At 43.8% G+C, this 17,403-nt stretch overlaps 1 protein-coding gene across 1 annotated transcript in view; it reads right to left on the reverse strand.

Moving 5' to 3' along the window:
• Positions 1-661: 661 nt before the first annotated feature.
• Positions 662-17,403, reverse strand: part of TMF1 (TATA element modulatory factor 1) — a 35,815-nt gene continuing 19,073 nt past the window's right edge. Inside the window, exons 4-17 of the mRNA XM_066596668.1 lie at positions 16,610-16,736; positions 15,663-15,768; positions 15,100-15,242; positions 13,476-13,642; positions 13,116-13,272; positions 11,498-11,590; positions 10,283-10,439; positions 9,571-9,763; positions 7,069-7,138; positions 5,984-6,076; positions 5,176-5,295; positions 4,363-4,515; positions 2,423-2,548; positions 662-1,074 (exon numbers count right to left, since the gene is read on the reverse strand). Coding sequence (XP_066452765.1) covers positions 931-1,074; positions 2,423-2,548; positions 4,363-4,515; positions 5,176-5,295; positions 5,984-6,076; positions 7,069-7,138; positions 9,571-9,763; positions 10,283-10,439; positions 11,498-11,590; positions 13,116-13,272; positions 13,476-13,642; positions 15,100-15,242; positions 15,663-15,768; positions 16,610-16,736 — 1,849 coding nt within the window. The 3' untranslated portion in view covers positions 662-930. The remainder of the gene's footprint in view (positions 1,075-2,422; positions 2,549-4,362; positions 4,516-5,175; positions 5,296-5,983; positions 6,077-7,068; positions 7,139-9,570; positions 9,764-10,282; positions 10,440-11,497; positions 11,591-13,115; positions 13,273-13,475; positions 13,643-15,099; positions 15,243-15,662; positions 15,769-16,609; positions 16,737-17,403) is intronic.

Below are 17,403 nucleotides of genomic sequence, written 5' to 3' on the forward strand. Positions count from 1 at the left end.
TGCTCTGAAACTTTTCAACAGCAGGGGATTTAAAATCCCTACCTGCTGAAAGGGCTGTGTCTGATTAGCTGAGCAGGCAGCGTTCTGCCATTCATTGAATTCAATGAATGGCAGAGCGCTACCTTTGATTGGCTGAGCGCTGTGACCAATCACAGGCAGCGCTCAGCTGTCATTCAATGAATGGCTGTGCGTTCAGCCAATCAGATGCAGCCCATTCAGCAGGTGGGGATTTTTAATCCACTGAGCAGTAGAAAGACATCACATGGTCAGATAGATCCAGATTTCGGTTGCTCCGTGCTGATGGGAGGTCAGGATTTGGCACAAGCAGCATGAATTGCTGACCCCTTCCTGTCAACTGATCAGAGCATGTCAGTACCGCCACCCAATTTATGGCATCTATAAGAAGCTTCCTGTCCGCAGGGCCAATATTCCTGCTTAGTGATTTCATCACATAGTGGAATCTACCCCACAATGAATTGCTTGCAGTTCTGGAGACCACGGGACGTTCGTCGCGCTACTAGATGGTGGTTTCTAATAAAATGGCCATTTGGTGTTCGTTATGTTGTTTTAGGCATGAGATTTGCATAAATACAGAAATTTAACAACAGTGTGCCAGTTTAACCTCAAATTAATGTTCATTAAAAGAAGAGGAGCCATGGCATAAATACACAGAACTGTTTTTGTATTTTAGGAATCTTAAAAATTTGTAGATTTTGAACCGAGCAAATTTAAATACTACACAAATAATAATTTAACAGTAACATTGGCTTTAGAGGGGAGAATCAGGACGCCATATCAACATGCGGCAAATAAAAATCTCTGAATGTACACTCATCGTTTATACAGAGGGCTGGACAGACATTTACAAGGGAAACAAGGTTCTAGATAAACGCTGTTCTCTGTTAATAGTTCGGAATCTCTTCTAATAAACTAATTGAGTCTTTGCTTTAATAGTTCATCTATTTGAGTCTTGTACATATTTTTTACATCTTCCAGGTCTAGGCGCAGTTCTTCGGCCTCTTCGGCTTTCTCACCGTACATCTGCAGGATGGTGTTGTAGCGTTGGTCCAAATCCTAAAATGCACATAAGATTTTATTACTATACAGTTTGGGGGTTTATCCCTTATATTATAGATTGCTCAGTAAAAGATTAATTTATCTGTCTGTACTAAAGACTCTACTACAATATAAATATTTCTAAGCACATAGCACCCCCTACTGTCAAAGTGTGATATTACATCTAACCTACAATATACACCGAACAATCACTGCACTAGGTACACCTACTCAATAACTGGTTGGTTCTTTCTTTTTGGGTGGTCACGGCTTTGAGTTGTTGGGAAGCAGATTCCACAAGGTGGCAAATGTCCTCCATACTCAACACAACCCATGATGGTTGGTGAAGCTCCATCAGCTGGTGCACAGCAGGAGCAGATCTCACCAGCATATCCAAAATGTGTTCTATGGGGTTACAGCCTGGTGAGTTTGTGGACAAGACGGTGTGAAGAATTCATTATCTTGTTTCTTCAACCACTCCCTGGTGTTTTGTGCTCAATGACATGGAGTACTGAAAGATGGCACTGTGGTCAGGGAAGACTTCCTGAAGATATGGGTGCAGATGGTCAGCTAACAGGTCGCTGTAGTATTCACCATTCAAGGACTGTGGTCTGATGGCCAATGGTCCTAGGTCATGTCTAGAAAATACTCCTCAGACCATGACACTGCCACCACGGCCTGTTGAATCTCAACGTTACACCCATGGAATATGGCTTCATGTCGTTTATACCAAATGCAGACCTGCCCATCTGTAAGGTTCAGCAGGAAACTGGAGTCATCGCTCCAGATGACCTTCTACCATGTGTCCAAGGTCAATTGACATCTTCCTTGGCCCATGCGAGGCGTTGTTGGTCTTCAGCTATTAAAGCCCATTTGATGCAAGGTACGCCGCACGGTCTGTGTGGAAATTTGTCAAAGTTCCTCGATGTTGTACTGCTGGGCCATTTGCTTCACTTTGGTACATGCTTGGTGAGACAGCAGACATGCCACCCAATGCTCGCCTGTAGGATCAACCCCACGTGGCCTGCCTCTGTGTGAACTTTTCGGAGGTTTCGCAATGGTTCAACCAGTCTTGGTAAACTCTTGATAATGTGGTTGCATTTAGATTAAGGCTTGTTCAGCTCTATTTACATGGCGTGATTAGCCCTGTTGTATGATTGCTAGCGCAATAGTTCAGGCACATACAGTCCTATTATTGTCAGCAGCACATTGCCGTTTACACAGGGTGATGTGCTGCCGACAAAAGACACGACCACCCGACAAGTATTTGTTGGCTGAACGGTGGCACCATGGCAAGAGAGGATTATCAGGTGAGCAAACGTTTGTTCCCATTCATCTGCCCATGTAAAAGTCCCTTAATACTTACCCTCATCTGAAGTCGCAGTTTGGGGATTTCCTTCACCTTCTCCTCTAGTTCATCATTTAGGGTATTTAATTTAATGACTTCTTCAGCGAGTATGGAGCGAGTTTTTTCCAAGTTCCCAATTTCAAGCTGAACGAAAACATAGGTCAATGAATTAGAAAATTAATATAATTTGCAATAATAAAACAAAATATTGTATCTCATATTATGCAGAAAAGGAGATGAGCGCAGACTTCAGTTTGCACAATGGGAGTTGCGATCTGCAGTTCCTATAGATTCCATTAGGAGTTTTACTTCTATGCTGTATACAGGACCAAAATGTGCAGAAAATGAGCATCATAATTGGCAAACAAAGTTGGTATCTAAACAAAACCACGTCCGGCACAGAAAACCGCGCATGACAAGTCATATCCAAGGGCTAAAAACACAGGTGGCACTTATGGATGAGGACAGTGGAGGAGATTAAGGCTGGGTTCACACGGGGCGGATTTGCCGCAGAAATTCTGTCCGGAATTTCGCCACGGCAAATCCGCCTGTGGCCGCTAATCCTGGGCTTAGCCAGCCATGTGGACGAGATTTCTCAGAAATCTCGTCCACACGGGACGGCAAAGCCAGCAGAAGCCGCCACTGCGGCGCGGATTAGCCGGCCGCAGCATGCTCATTCTTTTTCTTCCTCCGCTACGGCCACGCTCTCCTCTATGAGAGCACAGGCCGCAGCAAAAGAGCGAGTGGCCGGGCCGCTTCAAAACCCGCGGCTAAGTGCCGCGGGTTTTGAAGCAGCTCTTCTCCCGGCTGAAATCTTGCGGGTTTTTGCTGAGGCCAAACCGCGAGATTTCCGCCGGGATTCCTCTGTGTGGGAACCCAGGCTAAGACTAGCATTTCATATGCTAGTCTTTAAGGGAACCTGGCACGCTCACATTGTCTGTGAACACAGTTTACCGTGCAATCCACAAATGCAAGTTAAAGCTATATCATGCAAAGAAGCAGCCATATATCAACACAATCCAGAAACGTTGGCGTTTTCTCTGGGCCAAAGCTTATTTAAAATGGACTGCGGACTCGAGAGGTGGGGGACCATACACCTTGTACACATTGTCTCCAGATTCTCTGATTATTTTGATATTATGTACTGAAGATAGTGGGATATTCAAAGTCTTTACAATTTTACGTTGAACTTTTTTCTAAAATTGTTCAACAATTTTTCACAGATTGGTGAACCTCTGACCATCTTTCCTGCTGAGAGACTCTGCCTCTCTAACATGCTTTTTATACATAGTCATGTGACTCAGAAAATTGATCCTCCAGCTGTTTTTCATTAGTAAGGTAAAGTTCCCTGGTGCAAGCAGGAGTCACGACTGACTCCTCGGGTGACGTCACAACGTGATGTTTTCTCAGCTATTGCTTTCCCCAGTCATCTTTTACCCATGGGTACTCATTTTATCGACCTCAGAAGGATGTAAGGTTGAGTCGACCTTGAGCCGCGGGGATTGAACCCACAACCTTCAGGTCGTGAGCGAGAGCTTAAGACTGCATTTCTGCTGCCTTAACAGTTTGCACCACACGAGGTACCACTTACTTTTTCAGCCTTTTATTACCCTGTCCCAACTTTTGTGAGAGGTGTTGCTGTCATCAATTTCTAAACAAGTTAATTCTTTATAATGAGAATGAAAAAAGGTCTCATTTTCACCTTCTGATGTGGTCTATTGTGACTACAATAAGGTCATACCCATATGAGATTTCCAAATCATTGCTTTCTTTTTTTCTTTACTTTATTGATATTTTACACAGCGTCCAACTCTTTTGGAATTAGGGTTGTGTGTGTAAACTATATCACAGCACAAATATGGCGTGCGACTTTTTAAAACCACAAAAGTGGCACAAATCATTTTAACAAATTCCCCTTGTACATTATATATAGAAGGTATTTGCAGTCACAAACTTACCTGCAGCTGGGCAATCTCCCCTTCTCTCAATTTTAACTGAGATTGTAAATTTTCAATGACGCTGGAGCCTGCTCCCATCCTTACAGCTTCATAGAGGTTGCTGCTGCTGACTGACATGGTCATTGGGCCGTAGAGCGGATCATGGGAATCCTCCTATATTCGTATAAAAAACGGGAATGGATGGAAAATCAATATGCATAATGAAATTAGTAAGGATCGCTGCTACATTTTGGACATACACATTATACCCCTGCAAGGACAAATTTTTACCCCATATAGTGAAAGTAACACCCATGGAGCTCAAAAAAGGCGGCATGTGAGCAATTCTCTAACACGAGTCTACAGCGCCAATATATTCCTTTTCAAGTGCAAGCGACATAAGCAAAAGAGCAGCAACCGGAAAAACATAAGGGGTGTCCCATCAGGGCCAAGAAGAGAAAACTCCTCTGTAGGTTACAGTCAGGGTGGCCAAGAGTATGGAAAGAGCCAGGCGGGCCATCTTGTGCCATTTCTGTAACTCCCACAGAAGTGAATGCGAGTTATGTAACGGCATAGTTTGCTGTGCTACTTAGCTTTCGTAACTTCCGTTCACTTGTAAGGCTGTACACCGGACCACTGCATATAGCAGAGACTGGGTTAAGGGAAGTTGGATCTTAAGATAGGTGTTGGTCCCAGAGGTGGGACACACAGCTATCAGAGCTTCATGGTATCTCCACAGGAAATTGGAATACCCCTTTAAATCCCTACAGCTACTCCCCATGTGCCATCACTGCTCAATGTCACCAGGACACGGAATAGAAAAAACGCCATTACCTGTGATAGGAGAGATGTCTGTAAACCTGTCAAATCCGTCCCACTGATTGAACTGGAACGCGACAATGTTGGAGTGGCAATACCAGTCTCAGGGGTGGGAAATCCATAAGACTTACGCTCCTAGGAAAATGACCAGAGACATAACAAAGTTAGATGAATGTGCAGAGAAAATAAAAGGACTACGGACGTTTTCATCAATTCACTCTGAGCATTCTTGGAGTGTGGAAAACACATAAATCAGGTCTGTAGTACTAGACAGTGACTGCTGTCAACACTCTTCCTCCGACTCCTGGCTGGCTGTACTCCCTTCTGCCCTGACAGCACTACCATTAACTCTCTCCCTGACAAGTATGATCACTGTGCGCTTGTGGGGATTAACCCTCTGAAGGCAGACACACCCTCGGAGTTCTATGACCTGTATAAATGCACTCCGCACATGCACCCTTCAGATGATTAATCCCCACAGTGAGTGCACTTGTCAGGGAGTACTAATGGTAGTGATTTCAGGAGAAAGGTAAAGTACAGTCAGACATTAGTGGGATGAAGAGAGCTGACAGCAGTCACTGCCCAGTACTACAGTTCTAGGTTTTCCACACTCCCAGCATGCTCGGAGTGCAATGATGAATATGCCCAGAAGCAGCAGCTGCATGATGTATGTCATGGGATCTGCGCTGCAGCCTGGAAACATTGTGGACTCAGCATGAAGTTTGTATGATCTATTGGTAATTTTGTGAGTTCCACACACCAAAACGTGGGATCAGCTCTGCTGAGACTTCTAGGAATGTACACAATGGAGAGTATACGTTACCTTCTCTTTGGCAGCCTCTTGGGCCAGCATGACCTTCTTCTTTTCCTGTTCCACTCTCATCTTCTCCATCTCTAGCTGGCTGTTTAGCAAAGTCTGCAAACAGAGTTCGGACTTTTTCATTCATTATGTAGCTATCCCCCCATTGTATGTAGAATATATTTATGTATATTAGATAGATCTATCTATCTGCTTACAGGGGAATACAGGCACTCCTGTCACAGTTACGGATAATGATCACACAGTTATAATAGAGGAGATCACAGCTCATCCTCCTGAATGTATATTTATAGCTTACTCATTAAACTATCCCCCAGCAGGCAAAACTGATATAGCCTCAGCTAATGCATCATTTGATAGATGTGAAACTGAAAGTAAAAAGAAAGAAAATCTCATTTTCAAGATGGTGCCTGGTGAGCATCGGAAAGGGAGCTGCACTGCAGGGATGTGGAGGAAATGCAGAGAAATGACCTCCAGAGTGTGACAGGCAATCAGGTGAAGGGGGCAGGCATGAAAAAAACCTGTATTTTTAGTATAACTTACTGTAAAAATCACTTTCTCTTCAGGTTCTTTGGGGACACAGCAAGACCTTGGGTATAGCTGTGTCCACCAATGATACGGACGAGAAAAGTGTTTTCACCAGAGTGACCCTTTAAAGGAACCTGTCACCAGGCTCATGCTGCCCGACTCACGGGCAACATAAACCTGGGACAGATATACACAGTGGCCCGGTTTATGTGTTATTCTGAAAAGCTGCAGCATTTCAGAATAAACACACTTTAAAGTCTGCCACTAAATGGAGCTCTCTAGTCGAAGGGGCGAACCGCAGGATATTGACCGACAGCCCTCTCTCTAAATAGAAGTAAAAAGAGGAGCTGTCACTCTGCATGACGCAGGCAGGGAGACGTCAGTGTGGTCCAATCCTTTGACTCGAGAACTCCATTCAGGGATAAACTTACAAATAGTGTGTTTATTGTTTAAAAGCCCCCTGTATGTGGTTTTTCAAGCAGCATGATTCTGGTGACATGTTCCCTTTAAGAGTCCAGCAGGCAAAAGAAGACCTAGAGGAAGCAGAACTACAATCTCACCTTTTCTCTTTTAGCTTCTTCAACCATTTTCTTGTACTCCATCTTCAAAGTCTCCAGTTCCACTTGATTTCTGTGGAATAAAGAGGGATCATTTCTGATGCAAAGTACTCTTGTATAGGAAAACAGGACTGGCATTCACAGGCAGTGTTCAATGCACACTTATAAAATGTATGGTGTCAGCACCATCTAGTGGTAGGCCTAAGGAGCTGCAGCATAAAACACCACAATGCAGACAGACATCAGTGACTTTTTCATAGGATGTGACAATTCCCAGTAAGAGAAACCAAATAATCTTGTGGATGTGATATCTTTTAATGGCTAACAAAAATACATAATGTTAATATTAACATTAAAAGATAGCATATCCACAAGATTACTTTGTTTCTCTTACCGGGAACAATCACACATTGCTCTACTGGCTAACACCGTACCAAACTTTTTTCTTTAATAAGACCAATGATTGGGCAAGAACGTTCATAAGAACATTAATTTGCCCAGACATCGGGCCACAGGAAAGTGCCGTCAATCCCCCAATGAACGAGCAAACATTAATTTGTAGGGCGATTGCATCTTTCACGTGTCACCAAATGATCATTTCGGCAGTATATCTCCTCATGTGAGCAGATGATGTGCTGCTAACCAGCAATTAAACAGTATGGTAGACCAACGCTCATTCATCCCTCATACATTCTGAATAACCTGTGTGAAAAATCAGACAAACGAGCACTGATCTCGTTGGTCATCGTTTGTAACACGGCTCAGACGGAGACATGTAAAACGGCCTGAGGCTTGGTCTGTGCAGTGATGCAACATCACCAGTGAGTTGCTGTTAAATTGCAGCATTATTCAAGCATGACCTCAATGTTTTCCTATACGGAGAGAAATTGCACAACTGATTAGAATTCTTGTAGTTGCTGCAAGTAGTCCACATTATTCCCCTTAGGGTATGTTTACACATTGTGATAACGCAGGAAATTTTCCACAGCGGTATTTGAAGTGTTTTACAGTACAAGCAATGTGGGGAGGTTTCAAGGAAAAAAAAAATCAGGATCGCGTGCTTTTGCTAGTACTGTATTGTCCCAACAGCTTTCATGCACCTGTACATTTAATTTATTTGTAGGAAGTGCTGACTGATTCTGGTTTTTGTTCTTTACAGTAAAGCATTGAGGTTGCTTGTGAGTAGCAGTAATACAGGCTTTTTAATATGGCTCACCTGCGATGCTTTGTCATCTCCTAAAAGTTCAGCGAGACACAGTCATACAGTAATTTACAGCAAAAAGGACAGAAAACAGATCATACCACACAATTAAATATATTTAAGGGGTGATCTGAGTTATTTCATGTTAAAACCCTGTTGCCCATGCAGTAACATAACTAACCAGCATATACTCACCTCTCCCCACTCCCTGCTGTGTTTTGCATTATACTCTATGAGTGATCAAACAATGGCAAGATCAAGTCTCCTATGAAAACTAAAAGGAGAAAAAAAATGTCAAGAGTTTAAAAAGTTTTATTAGAAAAAGTAAAAAAAAAAAGGATAGTAAAAAAACCTTTCCCCATATTTATAAAATAAAACAAAGCATATCTGGTATCACTGTGTCCGTGATGGTCCGATGCATCAAGGTAAAGCGTTATTTAACTCGCATCGTGAATGCCGTTAAAAAAAAAAAAAAAAAGAAGTACAGAATACCAGAATTCCCCTTTTTCGGTCACCCGGTCTCAAAAAAGGAAAAACAACCCTATAAATTTGGTATTGTTGTAATCATACTGACCCATACAATAAATTTATCATCCCATTTTTCCTGCGGTGTGCATGGCGTGAAAAAAAAAATATGGTGGAATTGTGTTTTTCCATCACTCCACTTGGAAATTCATAAAAGTTCTTCAGTACATTAAATAGCACCATTGAAAAATACAACTTGTCCCACAAAAAACAGACCCTCAGAAAGCTACGTAAATGGAAAAACAAGAGTTATGGTTTTTTGAAGGTGGAGAGGAGAAAACAAAAAAAAAAAGAAAAAAGTCTGCCTTATTAAAGGGTTAAGGGACGTCACAGGCTGCTTTAGCCAATAACAGAGCTCAGCGGTCAGGCTGGGGCAGTCTGTAAGCATGATGTCAGAGGGGAGACCCAAAATGGTGGCGCAGAAGAGGGAGTATATGCTGGTTACTGCATGGGGAACAGGATTTTAAACATTAACAAACCCTCCAACAACCCCTTTAAGCAAAGGTTATAAGAACATATTAAAGGTATATACATATCAGGGAGGCGATTCTCGGGTCCATCATCTTAACCTAGGTGGAGAGCCACTGAAAAGAGAAGCTTTTGTTTTGGCGGACTTGATGCAAACACCATGGTCATCAATTCATTTGAATAGGCAAACTGTGATGCTCCCCCCTGCAGCGAAGTGTGTGGCCTTCAAATATACTGAATGGTATGGGTTTCATTAGCCAATATATTTGGAGGCATTATAGCCCCACATTTGCTCTTTACATATACAGTACCTGCTGTGTTCTTCCTCCATCGTTGACAACCTGGATTTCTCCACCTCTAGCTGAGCTTGGAAGCGGCTCTTCTCTTGGCGCAGGAGACTATTTTGAGACTCACTGGCTGAGATTTGGGTTTTAACAGACAGAAGCTCCTCTGTTGCTGCTCTCTCTTTCTCTATTGCAGATGCCAACCAGGTCTGGGATTCAGCTATTAGAAAAGAGCGAGAAGAGAGGGTTAACCCTTTCCGATCCACTGTCTGACGTCTTCCTACATTTTGATTGAAGCTTGTACAGCTCCAGTGTCAGAAGACGTCCGACAGGGTATTCTTACCATCTATTGCCAGCCACTCCACTGTAGGAGCCTCTCTGGCACACACACACTGGCTTTAGCCAGCAGATGGCACTGTTGTATAACAGCAAAAAGAGAAAGCCTTTTTAGGAAATCCTGAATCCAAAATTGGATTGGAAAGGGTTAATCATGAAGGCTTAATGCACAGTGTATACAAGCCTGACAAACTGAAGTTGTGCCATCTAGATATGGGATTATGTCATACACAGGGGACTGGAAGCATCAGGGAACCTTATGTGGTGGGGACTCATACAAGAAACAGGAACGCACATCATATAACAGATCTGCAATGGTCTATGAAGTGGGTACTGAGCACCATGCTCCATTTGGAGTCAAAGTCTTGTTCACCAAGGAAACATATGTGTTAAGTGTTCTTACTCAGGCGATCAGAAAGATTCTTCTCCAACTTCTCCCAGGATGCAGTTTGAGCCGCTAATGATGCTTGGAGGTTCTCAATCTGCCGCAGCAAAGGTCGAGTAGCCGAAGTGACACTTTGACTTAGCTCCTGATTCCGAGCTTCACCTTCTTGGAGTCTCTACAATACAAAAATGTCCATGCAATTAGATAATGTGGAACAGCTATTAGACTAAGGCTACATGTCACACAGCCAGAGACTGCAGTATGGCATTGCTGCATCGCATCTTAAAAGGGTTATTCCAAAATACCCCATTAATGCAAGTGAATGTAGTCACATTGGAACATGCAGCAACTCAACAAATGCAAGAAATGCATCAGATTAGGCTTTCTTCTGAGTGCTGAGTCACAACATAACTGCATTCCTTTACAACAGGGGGCGACGTAGCACAGCTAATGCATGATCTTTGGCCGCTCAATGTGTGTCGCGGTCAAGGTCACCATGTAGCCCTAGCCTTAAAAAGTCACGACATCTGTTATACCTACTCAAATTATTTTCATTCTTAAGATACAAAGTTAAAACCATTACATAAAAGTACTATAAAATACTAACCAATTACTGTGAGCCTCATGTATGGAGATGAAAGAAGTATTAGACATTTGCTTATGGCTTTTTTACACAGAACGATTATAGTTCAGTTTCTGGCTGGATCACGCAAATCTCAACGACAATCGTTCAGTGTAAACACTACCAGCGACTGAATGACCAACGATAATACGTTTGCTCATCGTTCGTTGCTCAGTTTAGCCAGGCTGTGTAAACAGGCATTCATTCATTTATGAAGGACTGCCCACTTACTGTAAATGGAGGTGACCTCCAGCCCGCTCTGCGCCTCCATTCACTGAATGATAATTATCACTCCTGTGGGAAGATGGTTCCATCTTAAAAAAAAACCCTTATTCTCGTAATTGCTCCCAGTGGCATCTACAGTAGATTCTGGTTACAGATAATAGCCTTCTGTGAGTTGCAGACTATTGTTCCACAGGTGATGGGGTAATTCAGATAGCATTAAGGGCAACCTGCACATTCCCAGCCGTTATGGAACTAAAACACTGCATGCCCTCACTACCCTGGGCTGACAGCGCACTCAAGAATCTGTCATTTCCTAAAAAGCTGCATAGGTTGCTGTTGTGAACATACTCAGAAAAAGAAGTCCCAAAGTGTATGTTGTGGGATACCTGCTGCAACTCTGCAATTTCTTGCCTCAAATAATCCTCCTTCCTTGCAGCTTGCTGTTCGGCCCTCTGCAGCGCCAGCCTAAGATCAGCCACCTGAGATGTACAAAAGAAGAAAAACAGGTATGTTCATTCCGGCTTTATAAAGACAAGATCAGATATTGTAGATGTGCTCGCTATGTACATATATCTGAAAGGCTTCCCATACACAGGCTTCCCATTCCCATATGCAGCCTGTAAGCACTACATCAGTGCGGAGACCGGGGCTGCCGACAGGGGACTTGCAGGGAGCCAAGAGAGCTGAATATTAGCTGGCTTTTTATTTTTGGAGGAACCTTACTTTAACCCCTTAGTGACCAAGCCTGTTTGCACTTTAATGACCAGGCCAAATTTTGGAAATCTGACGTGTCACTTTAACATAGAATAACTCTGTAAAGGTTTTGCATATCCCAGTGATTCTGACACTGGTTTTTCGCCACATATTGTACTTCATTAAAGTTGTAAAAATAGATCAATAGAATTTATATTTATTAAAAGCGCCAAAATTGGGAAAGTTTTGCAAAAAAATTTTTTTCACATTTTCAATTGCAGTATCTCAAATATTGTTACAAATTCGTTTTTAAACACTTTAAAAAAAAATTGTTATATGATCGCTGTTGGATAACAGCAATCATGTGACCGAGAACCGCATACAGCATTTCCCAGTGATAGCTCCGTGCTCCTGGCTACTTATACTGGCCAGGAGCAGGGAGTTTTAAAATTTCTCGGGCCTCCCAGCCCTCTGCGCATGTGTGTGATGTAATCTCGTCCGGCGCACATGCATAGACGCAGCGTCAGGTCCTGGAGGAAGAGAACGCCGCAGGACATCGCGGAGGATGGGGGTGAGTATTCCCAGCTCCTCTTACAGATCCGATCCGTAAGGGGAACTGAAACCTTAAATTTTTTTTTACTTTCCATTGACTTTAATGCTATCGCCCGTCCCCGTGGCCCCCCATGTCAGCTCCAGGTTGTCGGCAGCCAAGGGCAGTCACATCCCTAAGATAGGTGATAAAAGCCTTATCAGTGGGGGTCTCCGCAGTGAATTCAAGAACAGGCGTCGGGTGTCTAATGACTGTGTAGTGCCGAGTACGAGCGCACATGCTCAGCCACTGCTCCATTTATCCTACCATCACTAGGGTAGGGAGTTGTGAAGTAATCCTGCAATGAAAGGGGGGTGTCAGAACGACCCAGAAGTGATGCTAAAAACACAGCTTGGGGCAGGAAGGGTTGTTAAGACCCTCCAAAAAAGAACTAAATTAATGAAGAGTTTTTCTTATTTATTATTATCTACACACAAACACCAATTTACTTACTAATGCGGAGTTACGGGCATTGTACAGTATTAGAAAAACACGTCTGCTTCCTTACAAAACAAGCACCTCATCTGTCTAGAGATTGTGTGTGGTATTGCAGCTCAATCCCGTCAATCTTAATGTAACCCAGCAGCAATACCAGACACAACCTGTGGACCTGTGTGGTGCCATTTCAGGAAGAAAGTAGCCATATTCTTCTAATCCTGTGCAGCCCCTTTAACCTCCTAGATCTGCCTCCCTTCACTTCCAAAGGTGTCTCACAAATGTACCTGAATGGCCAAGGCCTCCTGCTGCTTCTGAGACTCTTCCTTCGCCTTTTCCACCGCTAAAGACATCTCTTCTTTGGCTCTAATTTCAAAGCTTAGCGCCACCTCCTGGGCCTCACTGACTTTTGAGGCATTTGCTTTGTGTAGTTCTGCGAGCTCTCTGAGAAGCAGAACACAAAGTAATGCAAAGAGTTTCTATAGAGAACCTACAGTACTGGCATATAAAGAACAGCAAGCAATTATTGGGTAGAAAAATGAGGCTTCACTCGTTCTATTATTATTCAGCTGCCAGGCTGGAGTTTATACTAATAGCGGCTGTCAGGTATAAATGACCCCATTCCACCACTAATCCCTTCTCCTCACCTGTAGGAGCTGTCCAGAGCAGCCTGAAGACTGCGGTTCTTTTCTTGGATTTCGTCCAGCTCTGCTTGTAGTCTCCCCACATCCTTCTCTTGTCTCTCGACCACACTGTTAAGCTTCCTGATGTTCTCCCGATGCTGCTTCTCAACTTCCTCCTTGCCATCTAAAGTCTGCACAAAAATACATGCATTAAGGTCTGAGGTAGTGCAGGAGTTTATGTAAGGATCTCTAGTAGTCTGGAGCGGTGAAGGGGTTAATGTAAGGATCCCCTTTGTCCGGGACACACAAATGATCCCTCTTAGAGGGCAGTGAAAGGATTAAAGTGGTTGTGACAACATTAAATATTATCCGCAGGGAATAACTTTCTGATTGTAGGAGTCCAACATCTGGAACTCCCACCAATCCCCAAGAATGGGGCTCGCGAACGTCCCCACATAATGGAGTGGCAGTCAAGCATGTGTATTGTTCCATTCACTTCAATGGTACTTCCAGAGATAGCCAAGAGTTTGAACTCCGCTATTTCTGGCAGTCCTACTGAATTGAGTGGAGCATCAGTACATGTGCTCGACCTCTGCTCCACACATGCGGGGACCTTCAGGACTCCCATTCTCAGGATTGGTGGGAGTTCCTGCAGTTGGACCCCTCACCCCTGTGAATAGGGTATAAATTTTAATGTTTGCAGAACTTTTAAAGCGGTTGTACCACAATAGACTTATCACCTAAAAGGACAGGTGATAAAAGTTTGATCAGTAGGGGGTCTCACAACTGAGGACCCCACTGATCATGAGAACGGGGGTCTCAGTTGCCCCTATTTTCTTGTCACTGTAGGCTAATTGTACCCACCCAGAGTGACATTAGTGCCGCTACATTCATTTTATTGGGCCTGAATGAAAAAGCCAAGTCCAAACACTCTGCTGTCTCTGGCAGTCCCGCTGAAGATGAATGAAGTGGCATCATGCATGCACGACTGCCGTGCCATTCAATTGCCAACTCCACCAGTAAGCCACAGTCAGAAGGAGTGGCAGACACAGGATCTCCATTCTCATGATCGCCAGGGGTCTCAATGATGAAACCCAACGATTAGAATTTTTATCACCTATCCTATTGTTGTACAACCCCTTTCACCCCTTTAGTGGCACGCCCGGAAAATCTCCAGGGCTTGCTGCACTGACCATGCAGTTAAACCCTGGAAGATTTCCATGGACAGCCCTAGTGCTGAAATGCTGGCCAGGACACACAGTTATTGTGCCACTGTATACATTTGCCACTTTAAATTACCTCAGGTAAATCTCCAGAGCTCGCTGCGCTGACATGGTAATAATAAACCTGCCACTAAAGGGGTTAATGCTACATGCCTGGGGTCTAGAGGTTACTCCCCATTCCAGGCCCCAGCACTGCCCTGGCTGTGACATGACACTGAGCATGTATGGTTAATCCATCCGCCTCCTCTCTATACTGATCACAGAGATGAGAGCATGGAAGTGGAGAGAAGATGGTACAGCTGTAACAGTACACCCACACAGCTCTCACTAGCATTGGGCAGAGCGATTCAGAACACTTCGTCCAATCATTGAAGGGTGAGCTCAAAGGCTGGGACAGCTTTTAGAAACCTGTGGTTACCACCCACCTGTTTTAACAGCTGCAGTTCTTCCTCCAGCTCCCGAATCTTCTTGGTCTGTTTACTGATCATGCTCTCATGCTCCTTCTCCTTAGAGCGCAACTTCTTGATGATATTTGAGTTGTGAAGTTGCTGTTTGGAAAGTTTTTCTCCTGTGGTAAAAAAAAAATACATGAAGTAGGCAGGGAAAAGGGTCAGCTTTTCCTTGCAGATAAGTCATGAATGACCAGGGCACAATCCTAAAGAGCCTCTTATGTCTGCAGATGTAATGCAATCTGTTTGGCACACACAGCAAGATGGCACTGAACATAAAGAGGATCTGTCACCAGACACACCAGTATAAGATACATTAAAAGCGTTGGGGCGACATCCTGAATAGGGGGCTCAAAATATGATTTGTAAGTAAGGTGTCGGTGATAGCACTTAACCAATGAGTGAAAGGAATGCGCCACTTTCGTTACAGTGCAGCTTCTTGTGAATTCACATCAATTAGAATTTATCATTATAGTGCACCACGCATCAAATTTAGAGCCCATTGCTGCAGATACAAGGAGTGATATCTATACACTCACCTTCGTCCATGAGCCCTTGAATTTGCTCATCCTTCTCCCTCATTATCTCGGCTGTTTCACTGGACTTGAGTCTCGTAGCTAGCTCTTCCTTCACGGCTTTGATCTCCTGTAAAATGTAAAAAGTTATCACAGAGCATCATGTGAGCCGGCTTATGGCCCTTTCACACGGGCCGACTGTCTTTTAAACGACTGCACGAGCGCTGACGTCACCACTAAAGTCGCCAGCGCTCGTGCAGAGCGTGTACACAAAAAGACTTGCCCCCGGCTCGCGAGCTTCTCATCAGCTTCTCGTTCAGCGCTTCACCTCCTATGGGAAGCGCTGAGCGGGGAGTGTTTACACAGGATGAGAAGCCAGCGAGCCAACGAGGTTTTTTAAGCTTACCGAAGAGTCAGCTTAACAAACCGCGAAAGACGGGTGAGCATTTTTTTCGAATTCACACTGAACGATTAGCACTCAAATTCATTTGAATGAATTTTGAGCGATAATCATTACGAGTAAACAGGTCATAACTTCAATGTTATTAAACAGCTTAAAAGGTCGTATAACAGTCAGTCAACAAGTGGGTGGCGCACACTCCAGGGTTCGATGCAGAAGAGATTTTATTTAACAACTGCAGATTTTGTGAGCCGCCGTTGTCCCCGTTCACGCTGCCCTCCGGTTGTACGTATATTCCTTATGCTTGGACCGCAGAGATATTTTCCTACGCAAATTATTTGTCATGAATAAGGGCTTTGCCCGAAAGGTTGCTAAATTTGCTGACATCTGGAGTTGTTAAATAAAGTCTTTTCACTTCTGCACTGAATCCTGGAGCGTGTGCTGCCAACATTTGTTTGTTCTATGAATGTGAGCAATGTGTCTTGTGAGTTAGCACTATGAAGCTATTCCAAGAAGGGAGTGCTACTGTTTGCTGTACGTTTATAGGATGACCACGAGTGTGATTTTTTACCTTTTTGGTGGTGTCTCGCTCTTTACACGCCAGCTGTGCCCGCCTCTCAGCCTCTGCTATCCGATGGGTAAACTCATCTTTCAGCAATGACACGCTACTGCTTTCCTCTTTAACTCTCACAAGTTCACTGCAAAAAAAAGACAAATTAATTGGCTTAAACATACAAACACCTGTCATGGCTTATGTACAGATAAGAAAAAGAAAACTAAAAACGAAAGCCTAAACACAACGCCACTACCGACATAACATACAGCCCCACTAAATGTGCTTAAATGACCATTCCAGCCCTTTCTTTCCATACATATAAAGTTGGTGAACCCTCACAAAAAAAAAAAAAAAAAAAAAAAAAAAAAAATTTTACTCACCTCTCCGCTGCTCACACGCATCCTCCGGCTGGCTCCCTGGTGCTGCTGTCCAGCACTTTCATAAAATAACTAAGCACTAGCTGTAATTGCCTGAGCGCTCAGCCAATCAGCACAGCCCTTTCAAGAGACAGGGATTTTTAAATCCCCGCCTGCTAAAAGTGCTGGACAGCAGTGCCGCGGAGCCAGCCGGAGGACGTGTCTGAGCGGCGGAGAGGTAAGTAAAGTTTTTTTTTCTTTTATTAACCAGCTAATGATGATTTTCAGGGAAGGGCTTATATTTCAAGCCCTTCCCCGAAAATCATGCTGCAGGGGTTGCCACAAACCACTGCTTTCAATGGGACCGGCAGCAGCACAGATCCCATTGAAAGCAATGGGATAGCATGGTAGACAACTGTGACAGCGGTGGCAGAGGATTCCTTCATCCTCGCG

The sequence above is a fragment of the Eleutherodactylus coqui genome, chromosome 3 (genome assembly GCF_035609145.1).
Source record: "Eleutherodactylus coqui strain aEleCoq1 chromosome 3, aEleCoq1.hap1, whole genome shotgun sequence".
Lineage (NCBI taxonomy): Eukaryota > Metazoa > Chordata > Amphibia > Anura > Eleutherodactylidae > Eleutherodactylus > Eleutherodactylus coqui.